A 23,820-nucleotide genomic window follows, 5' to 3' on the forward strand; every position below is an offset into this window, starting at 1 on the left:
AGCGGAGAGCTATTGCTCCCCTGTGACAGCTTAATTTGTTTTTGTTTCATTCTATGCTTAAGACCTTCATGCCTACTGCAGCTTGTGTCATCAGTCATGAACAAGAGATGGGAAGGTTCAAACTTTTTTTCTGTGAACTGATAGCATTTTTCATTGAGATAAGATGAGGCTCAGAAAGCACCATTCACTAATTCCTAAACGGCTTTTGAATCTAGGTAAACAGATTTGCTGTTCCTCATTCTTTGTAAACTATGGACATTCGTTATAGCTTGTGAGATGCGATTTTACTTCTCTTCTAGTGAGGACTTCTGTCACCACTTAATCACTTCTGGTAGGGTGGTTTTGCCAATTCTGCATTATAAGCTTCTATTAGAAGCTTGTTTCGTGTATTATGTATTTCTTCTCTTAGAAATGAGGTCTGGGTAGAGTTAATAGAAAGGAGCTTTGTACCCGAGCACTCAAAGGGAAGTCTAATGTAGTAATTTGAATTATCACAGTCTTGGTTATCTTAATCACTATTAGTTCAAATGAAGGACAGAAGCCAAATGTTTGTCGATCCGCAGCGTGTATTTAACACAAACAGCCAACACGTGTTTTGTCACAATGAGGTGAATTTTGGACTCTATCTTATTCATCACGTTTTAAAATCGGAATTATTTCCTTCCTTTTTTTGGTGATTTCAAATACGGTGATTTTCACTGCATGAAGAGTATGTAATGGATGTCGTTGAAATGTATTGTAAGTTTAAAATAATTTTATCTGAAAGAGACTATTAGTTATAGATTCCTTACCTTAGAATTACCCCCAGGCGTCAGACTGGATCCGGAGAATTTTTCTTCAGCAATGCCCCTGAGTGTTGGTAGGTGGCGTTGGTCGACTCCGCGTCCGTCGTTGGCGTCGTGGTCGCCGGATGACGTTGCGGTGCCTACTTAGACGCCGCCCCTGCGTGCTGGTGTCAGTTCTTTCTTTTTCCGCCCCAGCCTAGGGCAGATGCGGAGAGCTTGCCCCTTAGTCATTTTTGTCGACGTCTTTATTTGAGTCTTCCTCTCCTGGTGTGCAAGGCATGTCCCATCGTCGGACCGGATACAAGCCTTGTGACTCCTGTCACAAGCTGATGTCCGTGACGGATCCGATTCTCGTGTGCCTGGAGTGGGACCACGTCACAACGTCATGCTCCGACTGCTGGGCCATGAACCCGAAGTCTTTGCAGGAGCCGTCCCAACAGCTCTTGGAGGCCCGGCAGTCGGCCCTGCGTCGCTCCCGGTCTCGCTCGAGGGGAAGGTCTCGAGACTGGTCGCTGAGCCACCCCACTTCGTACAAGTCTTCGCACTCCTCATGTAAGTCGAAGCACAAGAACAAGGTGAAGAAGCACCGTCGCTTTTCGCCTTCACCCTGTCGGTCAGCTGACGCGACTCAGGACCCGGAAAGTCGTCGCTATAAGGCTCTGTCTCCGTCCCCTGACGACTCCGCCCTTCCCCCGTTTCCTGGAGCATCCTCTGCCCAGCTTCGTACATTCTACAAGGCCCTCCACCCTGTGTGTAGGCAGCCCCACTACGCTGGTGCACCTTCAGGCCCCACAGACTCGGTTGGGTGCCCTGGGCCTTCGATGCCAGTGGCTCCGGCACCACAGGGTCCCCATGGATCCAGGCCTTGATCCGGATCTATGCCGGTCGACCTCAATCGACCTTCGCTGGCATAAATCCCACCTACCCCGGCCGATGCCCTACCTATCCTCATCCCCGGGATGGACACAGAGCCGGATCAACTTCGGCCGACATCGAATCCCACATTGGAGGGGGCTTTTGTTCCCTTGTTCCTCCCAGGTGTTCCCTATAGCCCTGAGGGTGGCGATAAGGTCTGGGAGGGCTCTCTGGACCCTTCAACAGACCAGCTGGAAGAGCCGGACTGGAGAGAGGAATTGGGTGAGGCCTGTGGTCTGGATACCTCCCACACCTTGGCATGCTTTCTCCCCCTACTGCGGCTACGGAGGAGGGAGCGTCCTATGCAGTGGTGGTGCGTAGGGCAGCCGAGGCTTTGGGCCTGGTGTTCCCTACAATGGCAGTCAGGACTAACCTCCTGACAGAGGTGCTTCAACCGACGGCAACTTCCTCTGAACCCCTCTTGCCCTTCAATTAAGCCCTCACGGACGTCCTTCCTGGGCATTTGTTCCACGCCCAGCACAGGGGCTCCTGTGGAACAGACAATTGCCTGCCACCACTGCCCGGCTCCGGGCGATCCCATTTTCCTCTCCCAACACCCCTCCTGAGAGCTTGGTGGTCCAAGCCTCTTCTTCGAACTGTGCATTCCCTTCCGCACCCCCTGATAGGCAATCAAAGAAGCTGGATCATCTTGGGAAGTGCATGGTCTCTTCCTCCAGTTTGGTGTTTCACTCGTGAATACCACATACCTCCTGGGCTGCTATACCCATACAGTCTGGGATATGGTTGCGCAAGTTCTGCCTCAGTGCCCGGAGGAGGCCTGGGCCGTTTTCTCCCAGTCAGGGGCAGATGGGAGGGACACACCAAAATTCCCAATCCGTTGCGGACTGGATACCACCGACTCTGGGCAGAACGATTGCCACGTCAGTATGCCTGGTTGAGGACGTCTGATTTTTTTTCGGGGGACGTCCAGTCAACCTTGCTGGGCATGCCCTTCGATATCCTTGCCTTTTTGGTGACAAGGCAGACTCGGCACTGGTGCGCTTCAAGGATTCTCAGGCTACGTCTAGATCCTTGGCCCTCGCTTTATCCTCTCATCCACAACAGTCTGCCTTTTGTCTCTTTCGTTGCTACAGCAGGGGTACCCCACCTCGTCCAACCCAGTCTAGCCACTGGCCCATGCAAGATGCCCAGCTTCTGCGTGGCTGCGGACGTGGGACCCAGCAACGCAGGTCTGCCAACTAGCGGGTGGGCCAGTCCAACCTTTCCCCCTACTGCAGCCGCCTCCAAACCTTCCTAGTCTGACCCTTCAGGCCCATCAGCGGCCAGTGGGGTGGCAGGATTCACCATCACTTCCCCCACTGGCAATCCATCACCTCAGACAGGTGGGTTTTGCACATAGTCTGGAGGGGCTACTCCCTCCCCTTCGAGACTACCCCTCCCTCCATGCCACCGTCTTTCGATCGCATGTCGAAGGATCATTTGGCACTTCTCCGCCAGGAAGTCTCAGCTATCTTAGCCAAGGAAGCTATCAAGAGGGTTCCTCTCCCAGAAGTAGGTTGTGGTTGCTTTTCCCACTACTTTCTGGTGCCCAAGAAGGACAAAGTCCTGCATCCTATCTTAGACGTCAGGACCCTCAACCGCTTCCTCCGGAAGGAGAAGTTCAAAATGCTAACCTTTGCTCAGGTCCTCTCTGCTCTGGAAACTGGATGGTGGCTTTGGACTTACAGGACACTTATTTTTACATCTCCATCTTGCCATCCCACAGACGTTACCTGCGGTTTAGGGTGGGCCATGAGCATTTTCAGTTCACTGTACTCCCCCTTCAGCCTTACCAGTGCCCCTCGGGGGTTCGTGAAAGTGATGGCGGTGATCGCAGCTCATCTGCGCGGATCAGAGGTTCCAGTCTTCCCCTATCTCGACGACTGGCTGTTGAAGATGGGCTCGTCCCAGACTGTCGTCTCCCACCTCCAGACTACGGCAGACCTCCTGCAGCCTCAGGGGTTCACTATCAACATGCCGAAGTCACACCTGACTCCTCCTCAGTCGCTCCTTTTCATCGAAGCTGTTCAGGACACAGTGCAGTTTCGGTCCTATCCTCCCAAGCAGTGAGTGCGGGATATTCGGGCTATGATACAGATGTTTCAGCCTCTATCCCGATTTTGATGACAATGACCCTGAGGCTGCTGGGCCTCATGGCCTCCTGCATCCTACTGATGGATCATGCCAGATGGCATGTGCGGGCTCTGCAGTGGGACCTGAAGTTCCAGTAGACGCAGCATCAGTGGAATTTTTCCAACTACGTCCAGATCTCAGAGGGAACTGCGCAACAACTGCAGTGGTGGTTAACGAACCAAGATTGGGTCAAAGGCAGATCCCTCTCCCTTCCCCAACCAGAACTCACGGTGGTGAGCAATGCATCACTTCTGGGATGGGGCTGCAACTTGGGAGAGGCAGAGATCAGAGGGGTCTGGTCTCCGGCGGTGTCCGGGCTTCATATCAACTTGTTGGAGCTCCGGGTGAATTACTTGGCACTGAAGGCATTCCTTCCCTCCCTCAAAAGGAAAGCAGTGCAGGTGTTCACAGACAACACTACCGCCATGTGGTACTGCAACAAACAAGGAGGGGATGCGGTTGTGGGCCCTTTGTCAAGAGGTCCTTCGCCTTTGGATATGGCTGGAACATCAGGGCATGACCCTGGTGGTTCAACACCTGGAAAGTTCTCTGAACGCCAGAGCGGACAAACTCATCTGCCGGTGCTTGGTGGATCACGAATGGCGTCTTCACTCAGGTAGTGCAAGGTCTCTTTTAGTAGTGGAGAGAGCCTTGGTTAGATCTGTTTGCCACCAAAGAGATTGTGCAATGACGGCAGTTCTTCACGTTGGAGTTTTCAAGGCGGCACTCGCTCGGCAATGCTTTTCGTTGCGGCCTCCTGTATGCCTTTCTGCCTGTGCCTCTTCTGCCCCGAGTGGTGAAGAAGATCAAGCGCAACCGGGCCCAAGTCATTCTTGTGGCACGGGACTGGGCACGAAGAGTCTGGTACCCTGAGCTCCTGAGCATGGTTACCGATCCTCCGATCAGACTGCACCTTTGGGAGGATCTTCTGTCTCAGCTGCAGGGGACGGTCCTTCACCCGAACCTGTCCAGCCTCCACCTCCTTGCATGGAGATTGAGCAGCAACAGTTTACAGCTTTGGACCTTCCAAAGTCTGTAATATCATCTTGGCAGCCAGGCATACCTCCACTAAGGCGGTATATTCCTGTCGATGGAATAAGTTTGTGGAATGGTGCGCAGCAAAGGCTGTGGATTCCCTCTCTGCCTCTCTTTCTGAAGTTCTTTAATTCCTTCTCTCTTCGGCACAGCAGGTATCTGCTCTGGGCACTCTTAAAGGCTACCTGGCAGCCATTTCTGCTTTTCTTCGGCTACCAGATTAGCCATCTTTGTTCAAGTCCCCTATTGTAAGTAGTTTTTTAAGGGCATTATTCATCTATTTCCTCCATCTCCTTTCATATTGCCTCAGTGGGACTTGAACCTTGTTTTGACTTACCTGATGTGCACTCCCTTTTAAGCCTCCTTTCTTATCTGTTCATCCGGACAAAGTGGTGCTTCGAACAAGACCCTCGCTCCTGCCTAAAGTTGTCGCTCCTTTTCACATCGGACAGACTATTACTCTGACCACCTTTTCCAGCCTCCGCACCGTTCCAAGGAAGAGAGACTCCACCATCTGGACCCGAAACGTGCGCTGTCTTTCTACCTTGACCGCACGAAGGACTTCCGGGTGGACGATCAACTCTTTGTTGGCTATGATGGTGCCAAGAAATGCATACCATCTCTCGATGGGTAGTCGTTTGTATCAAGAGTTGTTACACTTTGGCTAAAACAGAACCTCCAGTGGGGCTGTGAGCTCATTCTACTAGAGCTACGGCAGCAAGTACTGCTTTGTCCTGTGGAGTCCCACTCATCGATATCTGCCAGTCGGCCACGTGAGCTTGTATGCACTTGTTCACCCGACATTAATGCCTGGATAGTCAAGTCCGAAGGAACGGCTACTTTGCCTGTTCTGTCCTCCAAGACTTTCTGGTATGAACTTGGTCCCTCCTCCGGGGTTGGTATTGCTGGGGTATCTTTCTAAGTTAAGGAATCTCTAACTAATAGTCTCTTTCAGATGAACAAGTTACTTACCTTCAGTAATGATGTGGCTGTAAGAGACATATATTGTTATAGATTCCTTACCACCCCACCCATCCTCCCCGCGAACTGACTTTTAAAGATGGGGACATCCTTGCAGGGCCCTAGTATGGTGCACCAGTGGTCAGTGTGTTTCATGGCTCTGCGCTTCTGTCATGGAAAGTCGTGTCAGAACTGACGTCAGCGCGCATGGGCGACGTCTAAGTAGGCACCACGACGTCATCCCGGCGACCGTGATGCCGCCGACAGACGGGGAGTCGACCGACACCACCTACCGCTGCTCAGGGGTATTGCTGAAGAAAAATGTTCCCGATCCAGTCGGACGCTTGGGGGGTAATTCTAAGGTAAGGAATCTATAACTAATATATGTCTCTTACAGATACATTGTTACCGAAGGTAAGTAACTTGTTCGTGTATGTGTATTTTCAGCCCTGAAGAAGTCACCTCAGTGTGACAAAACACATGTTGGCTGTTTCTTTGTTGAATACATGCTGCAGATCGACAAACATTTGGCTTTTGGCTTTCATTTGAACTAATAGTGATTAAGATAACCAAGACAGTGATCATTTAAATGACTACATTAGACTTCCTTTTGAGTACTTGGATACTAAGTTCTTTTGTGTTCACATGAAAGTATATCATAAAAACATGTTTTAAGGCACCTGTGGTAGTAGGGTGCTATTGTACCATTACAGCACCACCTATATATGGTCAGAAGGTTTTTTACATATTCCCTATACTGTTAGAATTGAGATGTGTGGTCTTCTAAACCTCTACTACCTATTCTAAGTTAGAATTAATAGAATTAATAGAATTAACGGAGCACCTGTGCCATTTTGTTGACTTCTGCCTGCTATTGATAATTCAAAGAATGTGGGCTATACACATATTCTGCAGGCCTTTCTGTTTGGGTGCCTCTTAAAGTGATGGTCGATTTCATTAGAATATTCACAGGAACATGTTTTACTGAAGTCTTGCAGTTTGATTTCATCTTTTTTTCTTTTGAACTTTCCTTGCTTTACAATTATTTGCCATCAATGGATTGGTGAGAGTGCACCTCTCAGTAGCGTTCGCTTTGAGAAATCATAACTGAAAGAAACACGTTAGATTCCTCACCTTACAATATCCCCAGGCGTCAGGCTGGATCCGGAAAGATTTTTCGTCAGCAATACCCTTGTGCGTCGCTAGGCGTCGTCTGCGGCTCCGCGTCCGTCGTCCGCGTCGTGCGCCGGGATGACGTCGTCGGAGTACTTAGACGCCGTCCTCGCGCTGGCGTCAGTTCTTCTTTTTTCCGCGCCAGTCAGCGCCGATCCGGGAAGAGCATACCCTTTTAGTCATTTTTTGACTAAACTTTTTGACTCTTTTGGTCTACTCTGTCGACTCGACTCTGGTGCCGGTAGGATGCCTGGTTTCAAACCCTGTGACTCTTGTCACCGACTGATGTCGGTTGCGGATCACCACCGCCGGTGCCTCTACTGCCTTGTGGCCAACCACGATTCCGAGTCGTGCCTCGACTGCCGGGCCCTAACTTCGAAGGCTAGGCATTAGCGGTCCCGCAAGCTACTGGAGTTCCGGCAGTTGGCTCCACGCCGTTTACGGTCCCGGTCGAGGAGGAGGTCGAGGGACTGGTCGCGGAGCTGCAGTCACCACCACCACTCGTCTGGTTCCAAGTCTTTGGGTAAGTCGAAGCATGATAAGAAGTCCAAGAGGCGACATCGCTCTTCGGGCTCCCCTCGCCGGTCACTCGGCTGAGGGTTCGGGTGGTACCACCTGCGCAGCTCCATCGGAGCCGCAGGAGTCACGTCCATCCCCATACCCGCCGGTCCTTGGGACCGACGCGACTCCGGCGGAGGTCAGTGCCTTCCTCTCGGCCATGAGGGGCCTGGCTCCACCATCGACGCCTGTCGGCGCGCCTTCAGGCCCCGCGGGCTCGACTGGGAGGCCTAGCGAGCCGGCGGCTCCGGCCCCGGCGCCGTTGCCGACTTCGGTCCCGACGCCGCAGGTCCCCGTGGGATCCAGGCCTGGATCCCAGTCGGCGCCGGCCGACCTCACGACCCCTCGGCCGTTCCCCGGTTCAGTCCCGGTCCGGGCCTGGCGTCGGAGCGGTGCCACCCGGCGCAGCGTCCGACGCCGATGGGTGGCAATTTCATCTTCTGCCCGACTCCGATCATTCCACCTGTCTACCAGGAATCGGATGACGGTGACGACTGGGAGGGGTCTGAGGACCCTCTGGCCCAGCAGGGTCAGTTATCACAGGACTGGGCAGATGAGTTGGGGGATGCCAGTGGTCTTGATACCTCCCCTGACACTGGCTTCATCTCTCCTCCGACCATGGCTTCGGAGGAAGGTGCTACTTTTTCTGTGGTGCTGCGCAAGGCGGCCGAAGCCCTTGGGCTAGAGCTGCCTGCTGTGGCTGTGAGGACTAACCTCCTCACCAAGGTGCTCCAACCGTCAGCAAGCTCCTCGGAGCCTCTGCTGCAGTTTAATGAAGCACTACTGGACGTTCTGAAGGGCACCTGGTCCAAGCCCTCCACAGTACCTCCTGTGGACCGGAACGTAGCCCGGCGCCACCGCCCTGCACCGGGCGAACCCAGCTTTCTGTCCTTGCACCCCACGCCGGAGAGCCTGGTTATCCAGGTCTCGACTTCCCAGACCTCCTTCCCGTCTGCTCCCCCGGATCGGGAATCCAAGAGACTTTGGCAGTTTGGTAGGAAGCTGTTCTCCTCCCTTAGTTTGGGACTGCTGTCTGTTAACACCGCTTGTCTCTTGGACCGTTACTCCCACTCCCTGTGGGATATGGTGGAGGACGTGCTGCCCTAGTGTCCGGAGGAGGCTCGGACGCGGCTCGGCCAGGCTATTGCCGAGGGGCGGGATGCAGCGCGGCACGCTATCAGATGTGGACTGGACACTACGGACTCGCTGGGTAGGGCGATGTCGACCACAGTGGCGCTCCGCCGCCACGCCTTGCTGCGGTCCACGAGTTTTTCAGTGGATGTCCAGAGCACCCTCATTGACATGCCCTTCGATGGCAGTCGCCTTTTTGGCGACAAGGCGGATAGTGCGCTGGTGCGCTTTAAGGACTCCCGGTCTACGGCCAAGTCCTTGGGCATCTCGGCCCCGCACCCGCAAACTTCCGCTTTTTGCCCCTTTCGTGGCCAAGGAAGGGGCGCCCCCTCACGTCTGCCTAGCCACAGGCCGCAGAACCAACCTCCACGCGGACGTGGATTCCGCCGAGGCGGTACAGGGGGACAACATGCCTGTCAGTCCACATCTACCCCGGCAGCATCCGCCTCAAAGCCCTACTAGTCCGTGCTTTCAGGCCCATTCCACGCCAGTGGGAGGCAGAGTTCGCCATCACCAGCTCCACTGGCGTTCCATCACATCGGACAGGTGGGTGCTGCAAATCGTCCGAAGGGGCTACTCCCTCCCCTTTGAGGCGACCCCTCCAGGCATGCCACCGCAGTACCACCGCATGTTGGGTGGATCACTTGAAACTTCTACAGGAGGAAGTTACGGCCCTCCTGGCCAAGGGGGCCATCGAGCGTGTTCCTGGTCCAGAAGCAAGTCGTGGTTGTTATTCCCACTACTTTCTGTTTCCCAAGAAGGGAAAGGGGGCCTACGCCCTATCTTGGACCTCAGGAGCGTCAACGCCTTCCTCCGCAAGGAGAAGTTCAAGATCCTCACCTTAGCTCAGGTTCTGGCTGCCCTAGACCCTGGAGACTGGATGGTAGCATTGGACTTGCAGGGCGCTTATTTCCACATCCCCGTCCTGCCGGCCCACCGGCGTTACCTGCGGGTCACGGTGGGCCAGGAGCATTTTCAGTTTACCGTGCTCCCCTTCGGCCTCACCTGTGCCCCTCGGGTGTTCACGCAGATTGGGGGTTCCAGTCTTCCCCTATCTCGACGACTGGTTGTTGAAGGCGGGCTCGCCCCAGTGCAGACTACGGCCGACCTCCTGCATTTGCTGGGGTTCTCCATCAATGTGCCGAAGTCGCATCTGAGTCCCTCCCAGAAGCTCCTCTTTATCGGAGCGGTTCTGGACTCGGCGCAGTTCCGGGCTTATCCTCTGGAACAGCGGGTCTGGGATATTCAGGCTCTGATTCCCATCTTTCGGCCTCTATCCCGGGTGTCGGTCAGGTGCTGCGACTTCTGGGTCTGATGGCCTCCTGCATCCTGTTGGTGCATCATGCCAGATGGCGAATGCAGGCTTTGCAGTGGAACCTGAAGATCAGTGGGCCCAGCATCGAGGCAACCTGTCCGACCACGTCCTGATCTCGGAGGGCACTGCAAGACAGTTGCAGTGGTGGCTTACGGACCGCGTTTGGGTCAGCGGCAGATCCCTCTCCCTACCCCAACCGGAGCACGTAGTGGTGACGGATGCGTCCCTCCTTGGATGGGGGGCCACATGGGAGAGGCGGAGATCAGAGGCCTCTGGTCTCCGGCGGAGTCCCGGCTCCATATCAACCTTCTGGAGCTGAGGGCGATCCGACTTGCAATGAAGGCATTCCTTCCCTCTGTCCGGGGAAGTGTGGTGCAGGTGTTCACGGACAACACCACCGCCATGTGGTACTGCAACAAACAGGGCGGGTGGGGTCGTGGACCCTTTGTCAGGAGGCTCTGCGCCTCTGGACATGGCTGGAACATCAGGGCATCACCCTGGTGGTTCAACATCTGGCGGGCGCTCTGAACACCAGAACAGACTAACTCAGCCGCCGGTGCATGATGGATAACAAATGGCGTCTAAACTCGGACGTGGCGCAAGGCCTCTTTCGGCAGTGGGGAGAGCCTTGGTTAGAGCCTTGGTTAGATCTATTCGCCACCAAAGAGAACGCGCAATGTCAGCAGTTCTGCGCGTTGGAGTTTCCAAGGCGGCACTCGCTCGGGGATGCCTTTTGTCGCGAGTGTTGTTGCGGTCTGTTGTACGCCTTTCCGCCTATACCACTTCTGCCCAGAGTGCTGAAGATCAGGCGCGACCGGGCCCAAGTCATCTTAGTGGCTCCGGATTGGGCACGAAGGTACTGGTATCCCGAGCTACTCAGTCTGTCAATCGATCCCCCGATACGACAGCCTCTTCAGGAGAACCTTCTGTCGCAGCAGCAGGGGACGGTCCTCCACCCGAACCTGTCCAGCCTCCACCTCCATGCGTGGAGATTGAGCGGCGACAGTTGATGCCATTTGACTTGCCTCCTGAAGTCTGTTATGTGATTCTGGCAGCTAGGCGTCCCTCCACAAAATCGGTATATGCCTGCAGGTGGAACACATTTGTGGCATGGTGCACAGCAAAGGCTGTGGATCCCCTTTCCGCCCCTCTTTCTGAGGTTCTCCTCTTTCTTCTCTCTTTAGCCCAGCAGAGCTCTGGTCTGGGCACCCTTAAAGGTTATCTCTGCTATTTCTGCTTTCTTATGGCTTCCTGATAAGCCTTCTCTTTTCAAATCCCCTGTTGTTTCTCGCTTCTTTAAGGGCATTACTCACATGTTTCCTCCTGTCCCTTTCGTAATGCCTCAGTGGGATTTGAATCTGGTCTTGACGTTTCTGATTTGCGCTCTGTAGGAGAGTAGGGTCTTTGAGCCACTTCATAATTGTCCCCTTCGTCTCTTGACGCTTAAGACTGCTTTCCTGGTAGCCATCACCTCTGCTAGAAGAGTGAGTGAGCTCCAGGCTCTAAGCCGCCATTTCTTTCTGTCCATCCGGACAAAGTTGTTCTCAGGACTCGCCATTCCTTTCTCCCTAAGGTGGTAACTGCCTTTCACATCGGGCAGTCTGTTATGTTGCCCACCTTCTTTCCGCCTCCGCATCCTTCGAAAAAGGAAGAGAGGCTCCACCGTCTGGACCCAAATCGGGCGCTGTCCTTTTATTTGGACCACACCAAGCAGTTCCGGGTGGACGACCAACTCTTTGTTGGCTACATGGGCGCTAAGAAGGGACGGGCGGTGCACAAGCGGACCATCTCTCGGTCGGTCGTTATGTGTATCAAAGCTTGTTACTCCTTGGCTAAAAAGGAACCTCCTGTAGGGCTGAGGGCCCATTCCACTCGGGCCACAGCGGCGACTACTGCCCTGGGCCAGGGTGTCCCCTTGCAGGACATCTGTCAGGCAGCAACATGGGCCTCGCTGCACACGTTTGCTAAACATTATTGCCTGGACAGCCAAGTCCGGAGAGACGGCTTCTTTGGCCGTTCTGTTCTCCAGGACTTTCTGGTGTGATCTTGGTTCGCAGACCCACCACCGGGGTTGGTATTGCTGGGGTATCTATTCTAAGGTGAGGAATCTAACTAACGTGTTTCTTTCAGATGAACAAGTTACTTACCTTCTGTAACGATATATCTGTAAGAAATATTAGTTAGTTAGATTCCTCACCGACCACCCATCCTCCCCGTTCTGCGAACCGATATCTAGGGTGGAGGTTATCCCTTTCAGGGCCCTAGCATTTTTTGGCACCGGTGTCGGTCTCTTGCATGGCTCTGCGTTCCTGGCGCGGAAAGCTATGTACAAGAACTGACGACCGCACGCGAGGGTGGCGTCTAAGTACTCCGACGATGTCATGCCGACGACAGACGCCGAGCCGCAGACGACGCCTAGCGACGTGCAAGGGTATTGCTGACGAAAAATCTTTCCGGATCCAGCCTGACGCCTGGGGATATTCTAAGGTGAGGAATCTAACTAATGTTTCTTACAGATATATCGTTACCGAAAGTAAGTAACTTGTTGTTTTGGAAAATTATTTCACAGCATTGAAAATATAAAATCAAACTGCTAAACTTAAGTAAAACATGTTCCTTCGAGTATTCTGGTCAAATTCACTTTCAATCCCAGAAGATGCACCCAAAGAATAATGCCCTCAGATGTGTCTAAGCTAACTACTGTAATTCCATTCATACAGTATCTTCTATTAACAACTTCCATGACCTCACCATTGACTGTATCGTCTACCCTACTTGCTTATGAAAGAAATAGAGGTATGTGCACTGCATTTCTGTGAGAGGGGCGACATGTATTTAAAGGCACACATGAAAGATATCAGCTGCACACAATTTGGCCTAACAACTTTGCAAGCAGTTTCCATGTGTCACAGAGTAGTGGCGATTTTTGTCAGTTCCTGTATTTATAAGAAAAAGTAGACAATGTATTTGTTTCTTGTGAGCCTATCTATATGCCCAAAACACCCAGGTCTGAGTTTGGGCCAAGCTCCTCACATTCTTGTGAATTCTGAAGAGCACATTCTTTCATTCATTTAATTGCATAAAACTCCTGCGCATGTTTAGCAGTCTGTTCCTGAGACACCTAGTCAGATTATCCAAACTCTGTGTCCTTTTGGAAGCACAAAGTATAAAAGAGGGATGTTGTAGCAGGGAATTGTCAGAAATCTACTCGAGGGTGGGAGATGTCTCAAGCCTTGGAGGATTACTCTTTGCTCTTGCCTGAACTATCTGCACATCTTATCTATGTGTACTTTTAATAGATATTGCATATTCACTACATATTGTCTGTTGTGTACTTCCACATTATACTAAAGGCTAGTTGTCTTTCTACTTCTGTTATAGATAGCAGCATGTCTTTACAAGAAAGCTCACACTTATTTGAGCAGTGCAGTAAAAAAGGCTGAGGAGGAGGTACAGTCGCATACCCTTGAAAATACAGACACAGCTGGAGCAATTGAAGCTTACATGACTTTGGTTGATTTCTGTGATAAGCATCTCCGGAAAGAGGAAATAAATGAAGCAGGTAAGTCAGTTAGTACTGATGGGTTTGTGCAGGTAAGTCAGTTAGTACTGATGGGTTTGTGCAGGAGGTTCGATTTGCCTAAATTTGAGTGGTGCACTGTTTTGCAGCCGAGGTTTATTACAGATAGATATAAAGAGGTACTATTCTGATGGATACTTCTACCTGCAGATTCCTCAACTTCAAAATAATCCAGGTGCAGACTGGAAACAGGAACTTCCATGAATGTTTCACACTAATATTGTGTAATTCATAGGTATTAAGTCCATTCTGTAGCATTTGTATCCAAGAGCGACATGAGTTCTTTATAGGATTTTGCTTGATGGGTTGGAGAACTCATGGTGCTCTTGGATGGTGATGCCCATTTAAAATTAATAGGAAATTTAAATGGTGCCGAAAAAAATATTCCTTTGTGTGATAACCTAGAGTGAATTTAACAGTGATGCTGGAAGCCACATGCCTGCCTGCATCAATCCCTGAGGAAGTCTGTATGGATGAAACGTTGACTGGGCTGATTTGGTTTATGTCCTAAAAGAATAATAAAATAATACATTTCTGCATGAATACGTGACTCCTTGTGCTGCTATTAATATGATCTGACTGTCACAGCAACGGGTTTTACACAATACTAGGAAGAATTATTGGATGCATTATTCCTCGTAATATCTCATTGATTGGATTTGTTATTGTGGCAATATAAGCGCTCCAAACTTACTTTGTTTCTTATCTCTTGTACATTGTGATTCCTTAACAGTGGGGTCATGAATAGTTGAGCGCTTAACTTTCTTGTTCCCAAACGCATGTACTCTTACTAGTGCAACCCCATTATAGCCTACACTGCTCTATCTTTTTCTTTGGTATCATATTGCTGATTGTGTTTCCTCCAGTAGGATAACATTGTATTGTGAAAAAATGCACTAAGAGCCCTATTACGAGTCTTGCGGTCCGAGGACCACCAGACTCCTGGTGGCACGGCGGTGGCGGATCCAGCCACAGGTGGTCCAACTGCCCCATTAGGAGTTGGCCTGTCGGAATTGTAATTGGGCGGATGGGATAGCCGTCATGTTTCTGACAGAGTATGCCACCTTTCAAGATCGTAATCAGGCCCTAGAGTTTTTTAACTGTATATCTCTGGGATTACTTTAGCTTCATCTTGCAAGTCAAGCACCACCTCCCCCAACCTGCATATTCTATGTTGCTACATTTCTTTTCCATATAGTTGTAAGTGGCACAGAGTACACTATGGTAAGTCCCTCTTGTTTTGTTGCATTATTATGCTACTTGTCTCTTTGGTGACTGGCTTCCAGTGCAGTTTGTGACCGTCTTTTTCCCTAGCCACAAACTGTTTTCCCTTTTAATCATCTCTTCTGTATATCATTACGTTCTTGAGGTATTTGCATCTCTTAAAGATAGAATTTGAGAGTAATTGCTATGTTTAGATGCTCAATGTAAAGGTGTGGTCCAGCCCTTGCTGCTTCTGTCTGCCACTATATTAGCCACCCACTTGTGCATGATATTGGCGGTCTCCTCTTCTTATCTATTGCAATCTCTGCTTTCAGTTGTTTGATGCACCACTTGCAGGTCACTCACCCGATCTAGCATATATCAATTTGTGTTGATCCCTCGTGCCTGCTGAAAAAGAAATGTCTTATCTCGAACTTCCCTGGCGTATACTGCACTACTTCAGATAACGACGTTGCCTGTTGAAAATCTGAACACACTATCAGATTCAGAAACTGCTCCCCCACCCAGGTCTGGAGCGTTTATGCCCATTCAGAATCTGATGTATCAAGGGGAGAAATTATTTTTGACTAGGAATACCATCCATTTCCTCATGAAGATATTCTGAAAGATTTACAGGATGCCAGTTGTCTCTATACTCCTCCAGACTTTGGATTAACCTCACTTCACCGAATACTGCTTTGGCCACTGAGAGGCAGCCTTTTTCGCAACTGTGATAAGAAGGACTGCAGAGGTCCTTGACCTTGTTTTGCCCACCCAGGAAGTCAAGTATTCTCTTTTAACAGAGGTCTTAAACCCGGCTCAGTCTCTACAAGAGCCCTTAATACCATTTAATGAGGCTCTTACAGTTAAATTGGTGAGCACTTGGGCCACACCAAGACGTTGCCCTCCAATTAATAGACAGATTGCAAGATGCCAAAAACCTGCACCTGGGGATCCAGATTTTCATTTGCAGCACCCTACCCCAGATTGCTTGATGGTACAGACTTCTTCTCCCGTTCCAATCGTAATGCCTTCCCTACTACACCACCCCAAAAAATGTAGGCATTTGCTTAGAAAATATTTTCTTAGAATAGGCTTGATCTCAAATCGGTGAATGCATCGTGTCTTCGAGGAAGATACATCCATATTTTATAGGATCGAGTATCTGATGTTTTACCAGTAGTCCTTGATGACGTTTGAACGTTAAATTACGAATGGTCAGGATGCTGTTAAACACTCTATCAGGTCTGGCCTAGACACCACTGATTGCCTATGAATAACAATCAGCACTTGTATGCCTGGATTCGTTCAACTGGCTTCTCTACAGTTGTTCAATAATCTCTCATGGACATGCCTTATGACTGCGCCAAGTTGTTCGGAGCTAAGGCAAACTCAGCCCTTGAGAGATTTAAAGAAAGTAAAGCTACTGCCCGTTGTGTGGGATTAGCGCAGTCAGCTACCCCAGCAGCAACATGTTTTTTGAGGCTTTGGAAGCAGCTGCCTACAAAGTAGAAGTTCTTATTTGCCTCAGCTGCGGAAAACCCCCAAGGGCAGGGACCTTCCCAAACCCCAGACCTTCTTTCAGCAGCTGCATAAAAACCCCTGTCATTTGGCTTTGGTGACTCAAGATTGCCTTGTTATGTTATGTTATGTTATATTATTGTGTATTTATAACGCGCTCAGCTACTCCTAGGATTGTCCCGGCGCGAGCTACGAGGACAGTATGGACAATAGAAAATTAAAACAAATGAGTTTTGAGATGCTTTCTGAACAGATAGGAGTCCTGAATCGCTCGCAAAGATAGCGGCAAAGCATTCCACAGCCTGGTGGCCTTAAAAGCAAGAGATCTACCCCCCATACATTGAAGACGAACGCCAGGGGTAGAAGCAAGGAGCTGCGATGAAGATCTCAACAGTCTGGTAGGCTGGTAGAAAGAAAACGCTTTTTAAGATAGGAAGGGCCTCCATCGTAGAGGGCGCGATGTGCAATAACCAAAACCTTGAATTCAACGCGTTTCCTGACTGGGAGCCAGTGCAGTAGACAAAGCGAAGGAGAAATACAATTTCTGATGGGAAGATTAACCACCAGCCGGGCTGCAGCATTCTGGATTACCTGTAGCTTTTTCAGCAAGTAATCGCGCAGGCCGATGTAGAGACCATTGGCGTAGTCGAGACGGGAGAGGATCAGAGCCCGGACTACCGTCTCCTTAGCTGATCTAGGCAACAGAGGCAAGAACTTTCTCAAAGATCTGAGTATACCGAAGCAACAGCCTGTAAGCTTTTTGATCTGAGTCAAAAAGGACAGCTGCTCGTCAAACCAGATACCCAGATTTTTTACTGGGAGACCCGTGCAGGATCGAAGAGGAAAAGCTGGGGGCCAAATAGAATCCCTAAAATTAGGAAGAAATTTGCCGTAAAGCAGAATTTCCGTCTTTTCCTCATTACATTTCAATTGGGCCGCCGATAACCATTGGGGAGGCAATATCACCTATTACCTCTCCGGACGGATAAGCATCACCTTAGATCAATCAATGCTCCAGAGCATAGCACAAGGTTATTCCCTTCCCTTTCTTTCCTTTCCTCCAGACATGCCATCCACACCGCAACATCTCCCGGAGGAACACTTGTCTGTACTTCAAGGAGAAGTTCTAGCTCTCTTGGCCAAGTGCTGGTTTCAGAACTAAGGAGTGGTTGTTATTCCTGTTAATTGCTGATAACGAAGAAGTACAGAGGCATTTGCCCAATCCTAGACCTTCACCATCTGAACTTCATTATATGGAAAATCTAAAACAAACAGTGTAGGAGAGTAGGGTCTGCTATCCTATGGTCACCCCACATTTTTGCTTTTTTTGCTTCACTGGTTCTTGACATATTGAGGCTGTGGGCCTGCTAATCAGACCCCCAGCCTGCTGTTCTCTCTAACTAAATTGACACTATGCACCCTAGGTGCATAACTAATTGGAACTAGATCACCCTGTGAGCCCCTGTACCAGTGTACACTAGGTACCCAGGGCATTGGTGTATCTAAGGCCACCAGGGGCTGAAGCATGTATTGTGCCACCCCTGGCCTGGCCTAACAAATTTGACACAACTGGCTGATCACTCAGCTGGGGTAAGTTGGTGTAACCACCTCTTACTTAGGTGTAGTATACCTATACCTAACCTTAAATGGGACACCTGGTAACCTATAAGTCACTCCTATGGCAGGCCTTCACAATCCTGAAGGCAGAGTGCTTGGTTCCATGTGAGATGGTGCTCTGGCATGAGCTGAGCCTGTCTGCAGTGGTCGGAACAACTTCCTTCTACCGTTTCCAGATATCGTCATACCATATACTCTTAAGTGCATTATCAACCTCGCGGTTAAATGCTATCTTTGGTTTGGCTTTATCAAAACATGTCGAGTAAGGTGTCATACGAATTGGAATCCTAACCCCTCGCCAATTCTGGCGACGGGGTTAGCATTCCACCCTTCTAGAGGGACACGACATGTACAGTACCTGAAACCCGGGTAAAATCAGACACAGCCTCAGCTCCACAAAATGGATGCTGCCACCACAGACACAAGTCTGCCCTCCTGCTGCTGGGAGTCCTTCCAGCTTGGGAGACGTGGACAAAGGGTTTCCTGCCAGGGGAGGTGCGAGCACCACCCCAGACAGGATTTTGTGTATTGGTCAGGTAGGGCTTGAATGGAATCAGACATGCCTGAGGCTCACAAGGAGCCTCGGTGCATATGCCAGTTCAAACCGGTCCTGGGGCACACCAGCCCCGGACCTGGGGCGAGCTGGACAAAGGATTGGGGGTGTAACCACCCCCCTTCCTGGTCCCACCCTTAGAGAGGGACCTAGCAGGTAGTCCGGCCCCTAGAATCCGCTTAAATGTAGGAGCTGTGTCCTAAGACTTCAGACATCCTGGAATCAACTTAACCACAAGAAGAAGACGGGAACTTCGACACTCTGCTGCACAGAGGACAGAAGGAAATCTCCCCTATGGTCAGGGAGTGACCATCTTGCTAACGCAAGCACCAACCAGCTGTTAGACGTCTGCTTTGCCGCCGCCTCCCGCCGGAGCCCGAGCCCAGAGCCCGACAAGACCTGGACCTCCAGACCTCTCACAGCCCGATCCACAGTCCCTGCAAAGAAGGAACCCGTGGAGGCACCGAGACACGTGGAGCCAGCCATCTTGAAAGACCGACGACAAGCTGCAAGCGTGACAACAGAGGCTCCCTCCAAGTTGTGCTTTGGGTCCTGAGAAGCCCAACCACCGAGCAGCATCTGCACCAAAGGTGAGCCCTCCAGCATCTCCACGATCTGCGTGGGGCCCCTCTGCACTTTGCATCTCGACGCGCCTGCCCGGTCCCTGGCCCGTTGGCTAGTGGCCATTTTGGCGACCTAACTTGAAATCAACGACGCTGGTCTGGTTGCTCCAGACTGGCCCCAGCTGCTCTCCAAAGGAGCAGCCCCTCTGACCTTGCTGGTCAGAACAATCAGCTTTCTTTAACTTCCACGACTCCTGCCTTTGCCAAGGCTTGTTTGCTTCTTTCGAGTCGCCGACACCGCCGACTGCGAGAGCCTGCGTGGGACAGCTCGTGAACAGACTCCTGGGCGTCGTCGACCTTCAGGGACCACGTGGCTGCGGAGACAAGCTACACCTCATCACCTGTTTGCACCCGACATCGCCTGGTACCTACCTGGTGCCACGCCGGTTACTGGCTAGTGACTGTGAACACTGTCCCCTCTGCTTTCAGGTCTTCTACATCTCCGATCCACTCTTGGGTCCACCGCATCTCTTCTGGACCGACCGCCTGCAGCATCTTTGTCATCAGGCTCCATTGAATCGATAGACGAAACCCGACGCACTTCGAGACCTATGCACCCGCTTCCTGTGGGTGAGGTAAAGCTGGCACTCCGGTGCCCAAGTGTAGAGAAACATCTCTAGTGTCTGTGTTTTGAATCTTAAATTCGTAGTCCATCCAGAAGACCCTTCTAGCAGTAACTTTTGAACTTTTACGCACCCATTGAAAACCTATAGGAGCACGCGTGTAACTTTCCTCACTGCACACGCGACCCGTGGACCTCCTGGTCACTAACTGAAGTTAGCTCCTTGTAGGCCCAGCGATTCTAGAGGCCCTAGGCCTTTTCCCTTTCCTGTTCGTGGTACTTATACCACTATTTTAGTATATGGTTTGATCGGCCACCAGGGCCTATCCATATAAAGTGCAACTTCTGTATATTATAACGTTGTCTTGTTTAACGATTTGTGCTCCTGTGCTCATAAAGAGTCTAGGGGATACTTTGAGTAATAAATACATATATATTTTGAATATATATCTGTGTGGTGTCCTTACATTGGTATAAAGGGGGGTTACATATGGCAAAACATCTTGCTTAACACGCTTTAACGAGTTTAGCCTCAAAGACTGCTTAGCCTACGCTACCACTAGGGCAGCTAGTCCGAAAAGGTTGACTTACAACCACACCATAAGGGTTGCTTGGCATGGTACAAGGTGGTCACTTTAACTAGTGAACAGCATATACCAGGCCAACTTCTCACAAACAGTTATAGATTCCTTACCTTAGAATTACCCCAGCCGTCAGACTGGATCCGGAAAGTTTTTCGTCAGCAGTACCTCTGCGCATCGAAAGGTGGCGTGGGTCGGCTCCGCATCCGTCATTGGCGTCGTGGACGCCGGGATGACCTCGCAGTAGCTATTTAGACGCCGCCTTCACGAGCTGATGTCAGTTCTTTCTTTTTTCACGCCATCCGGGGCAGATCCGGAGAGAGCGGTACATCCAGTCACTTTTTTACTGAACTTTTTGAGCGACTTTTGCCGACGTCTTTTTGAGTCCTACCGGCTTACGGTTCCTGTACTCGACTGATATTGGTGGCGGATCCACACCACATGTGCCTCTTTTGCCTGGAGCGCGACCACGACCCCAAGTCGTGCTCCGGCTGCCAGACCATGGCTCTGAAGTCTTTGTGGGAGCGGCCCCGAAAGCTTCTTGAGCGCCGGCAGTTGGCCCCACGCCGTTTGAGGTCCCGGTCATGAGGGAGATTGAGGGACCAGTCGGAGAGCCATCACCACTCGTCATCCAAGTCTTCGCACTTGGGGTCAGGTAAGTCGAAGCACAGGAAGAAGTCGAAGAAGCATCGTTGCTCTTCGACTTCTCCCCATCGGTCAGCTGAAGCGACGAGGCATGCGGGCGGTGCCCCTCCCGTGGATCCGCGTGCGGAGCCTGAAGGGTCGACTCCGAGTTTCCCACCCTCTCCGGGACCCGGAGTGACCACTGCCCAGCTTCGTCAGTTTTACAAGGTGATGCATGCCATCTGTGGGCAGCCTGACTCCGCCGGTGCGCCTTCGGGCCCTGCGGACTCGTTTAGGGGTCCTAGCTTTCCCTGCCGGCGGCTCTGGCCCTGGCGCCACAGGGCCCCCATGGATCCGGATCGGCGCCGATTGACCTCACTACACCTCCACCGGCGCCGTTTCCTTCGGCACCACACCCGACGCCGGTTGTGCCCCCGGCCGGCATCGACCCCGGCCTCCATCCTGTTGTGGATGCGGAGCCTGACCGGCATCGCCCGACACCGGATCCGGTGCCAAGTGGTGTCTTTGTGCCCCTGTTCACTCCTGGGGTCCCTTTCAGGCCAGATTGGCACCCAGAGGACGAGGAGGAGGACTGGGAGGGTCAGGTGACCCTCTGACTGACCAGTTGGATTATGACCCGGACTGGAGAGAGGAACTGCTTCCGCCTCCAAACCTTCCTAGTCCAACATTTCAGGCCCATCAATCGCTAGTGAGCGGCAGGATCCGCCATCACCTCCCCCACTGGCGCACCATCACGTCGGATAGGTGGGTTTTGCAGATAGTCCGAAGGGGCTACTCTCTCCCCTTCGAGGCTACCCCCCCCAGCCATGTCATCTCAGTACCATCGTATGTCGGAGGATCATCTGGGCCTTCTCCAACAGGAAGTCACGGCTCTCAGCCAAGGGAGCCATTGTGCGCGTTCCTGCCCCAGAAGTAGGTCATGGTTGCTATTCCCACTACTTTCTAGTACCCAAGAATGACAAGGGCCTGCGTCCTATCTTGGATCTCAGGAACGCCAACCGCTTCCTCCGGAAGGAGAAGTTCAAGATTTTGATGCTCGCTCAGGTCTTGTCTGCCCTATACCCTGGAGACTGGATGGTAGCGTTGGACTTGCAGGACGCTGACTTTCACATCGCTATCCTGCCTGCCCACCAGCGTTACCTGCAGTTCACGGTAGGCCACAAGCACTTTCAGTTTACCAGGGTCCCCTTTGGCCTTACCAGTGCCCCTCGGGTGTTCACGAAAGTGATGGCGGTGGTCGCAGCTCATCTGCGCAGATCCGGGGTTCCAGTCTTCCCCTATCTCGATGACTGGCTGTTGAAGGCAGGCTCGCCCCAGGCTGTCGTCTCCCACCTCCAGGCTACGGCCGACCTCCTGCATTCGCTGGGGTTCTCCATCAACGTGCCGAAGTCACGCCTGACCCCCTCTGAGAAGCTCCTCTTCATCGGAGCGGTTCTTGACACGACGCAGTTTCGGGGTTATCCTCCCATACAGCGAGTCTATCATTCAGATCTTTCAGCCTCTATCCTGGGTTTCGGTCAGGATAACCCTGAGGCTACTAGGCCTCATGGCCTCCTGCATCCTTCTGGTCGATCATGCCAGGTGGCATATGCGGGCTCTGCACTGGAACCTGAAGTTCCAGTGGGTGCAGCATCAGGGGAATCTGTCCGATTGCATCCAGATCTCGGAGGGCACTGCACGACAATTGCAGTGGTGGCTCACGAACCAGATTGGGTCAACATCAGATCCCTCTCCATTCCCCAACCAGAAAACACAGTGGTGACAGACGCATTCCTTCTGGGATGGGGCGGCCACATGGGAGAGGCGGATATCAGAAGCCTCTGGTCTCCGGCTGAGTCCGGGCTCCACATCAACTATCTGGAGCTTCGGGCAATCCGTCTTGCACTCAAAGCCTTCCTTCCCTCTGTTCGGGGAAGAGTAGTGCAGATGTTCACGGACAACACCACCACCATGTGGTACTGCAACAAACATGGCGGGGTGGGGTTGTGGACCCTATGTCAGGATGCCCTCTGCCTCTGGACATGGCTGGAACATCAGGGCATATCCCTGGTGGTGAAACACCTGGCAGGTTCACTGAACGCCAGGGCGGATGAACTCAGGTGCATGATGGATCACGTATGGCGTCTTCACTCGGAGGTGGTGCAAGGTCTCTTTCAGCAGTGGGGAGAGCCTTGGTTAGACCTATTCGCCTCCAAAGATAACGCACAATGTCCACAATTCTGCGCGTTGGAATTTCCAAGGCGGCACTTGCTAGGCGACGCTTTTCTTCACAAGGGGAGTTGCGGTCTTCTATACGCCTATACCACTTCCGCCCGGAGTGCTGAAGAAGATCAAGCGGGACCGGGCCAAGTCATTATCGTGGCTCCGGATTGGGCACAAAGAGTCTGGTATCCCGAGCTGCTCAATATGGCCATCGATCCTCCGATCAGACTGCCTCTTCGGGAGGATCTTCTGTCGCAGCAGCATGGGACGGTCCTCCACCCGAACCTGTCCAGCCTCCACCTCCTTGCGTGGAGATTGAGCGGCAGCAGTTGACGTCATTCGACTTGCCTCCCGAAGTCTGTGATGTAATCTTGGCGGCCAGGCGGCCCTCCACTAAGACGGTATACGCCTGACGATGGAACAAATTTGTGGCATGTTGCGCAGCAAAGGCTGTGGATCCCCTTTCTGCCCCTCTTTCAGAGGTTCTCTTGTTCCTCCTTTCTTTGGCCCAGCAGGGCTCTGCTCTGGGCACTATCAAGGGCTATCTCTCGGCCATTTCTGCCTTTCTTAGGCTTCCTGATGAGCCTTCTCTGCAAGTCTCCGGTTGTAAATCGTTTCTTAAAAAGCATTACTCATCTCTTTCCTCCTATCCCCTTCGTGATGCCTCAGTGGGACTTGAATTTGGTCTTGACCTTTGAGTCACTTCACAACTGTCCTCTCAGACTCTT

At 51.8% G+C, this 23,820-nt stretch overlaps 1 protein-coding gene across 3 annotated transcripts in view; it reads left to right on the forward strand.

Annotated features, from left to right (window-relative positions):
* The window catches only part of PRKDC (protein kinase, DNA-activated, catalytic subunit), a 2,754,228-nt gene that overhangs the window by 2,191,060 nt on the left and 539,348 nt on the right, over positions 1-23,820 (forward strand). For all 3 annotated transcript variants that reach the window (XM_085605657.1, XM_085605658.1, XM_085605659.1), the window contains one exon: positions 13,387-13,567. In XM_085605657.1, the coding sequence (XP_085461783.1) occupies positions 13,387-13,567 (181 nt within the window). The remainder of the gene's footprint in view (positions 1-13,386; positions 13,568-23,820) is intronic.

The sequence above is a fragment of the Triturus cristatus genome, chromosome 5_1 (genome assembly GCF_964204655.1).
Source record: "Triturus cristatus chromosome 5_1, aTriCri1.1, whole genome shotgun sequence".
Taxonomy (NCBI): Eukaryota; Metazoa; Chordata; class Amphibia; order Caudata; family Salamandridae; genus Triturus; species Triturus cristatus.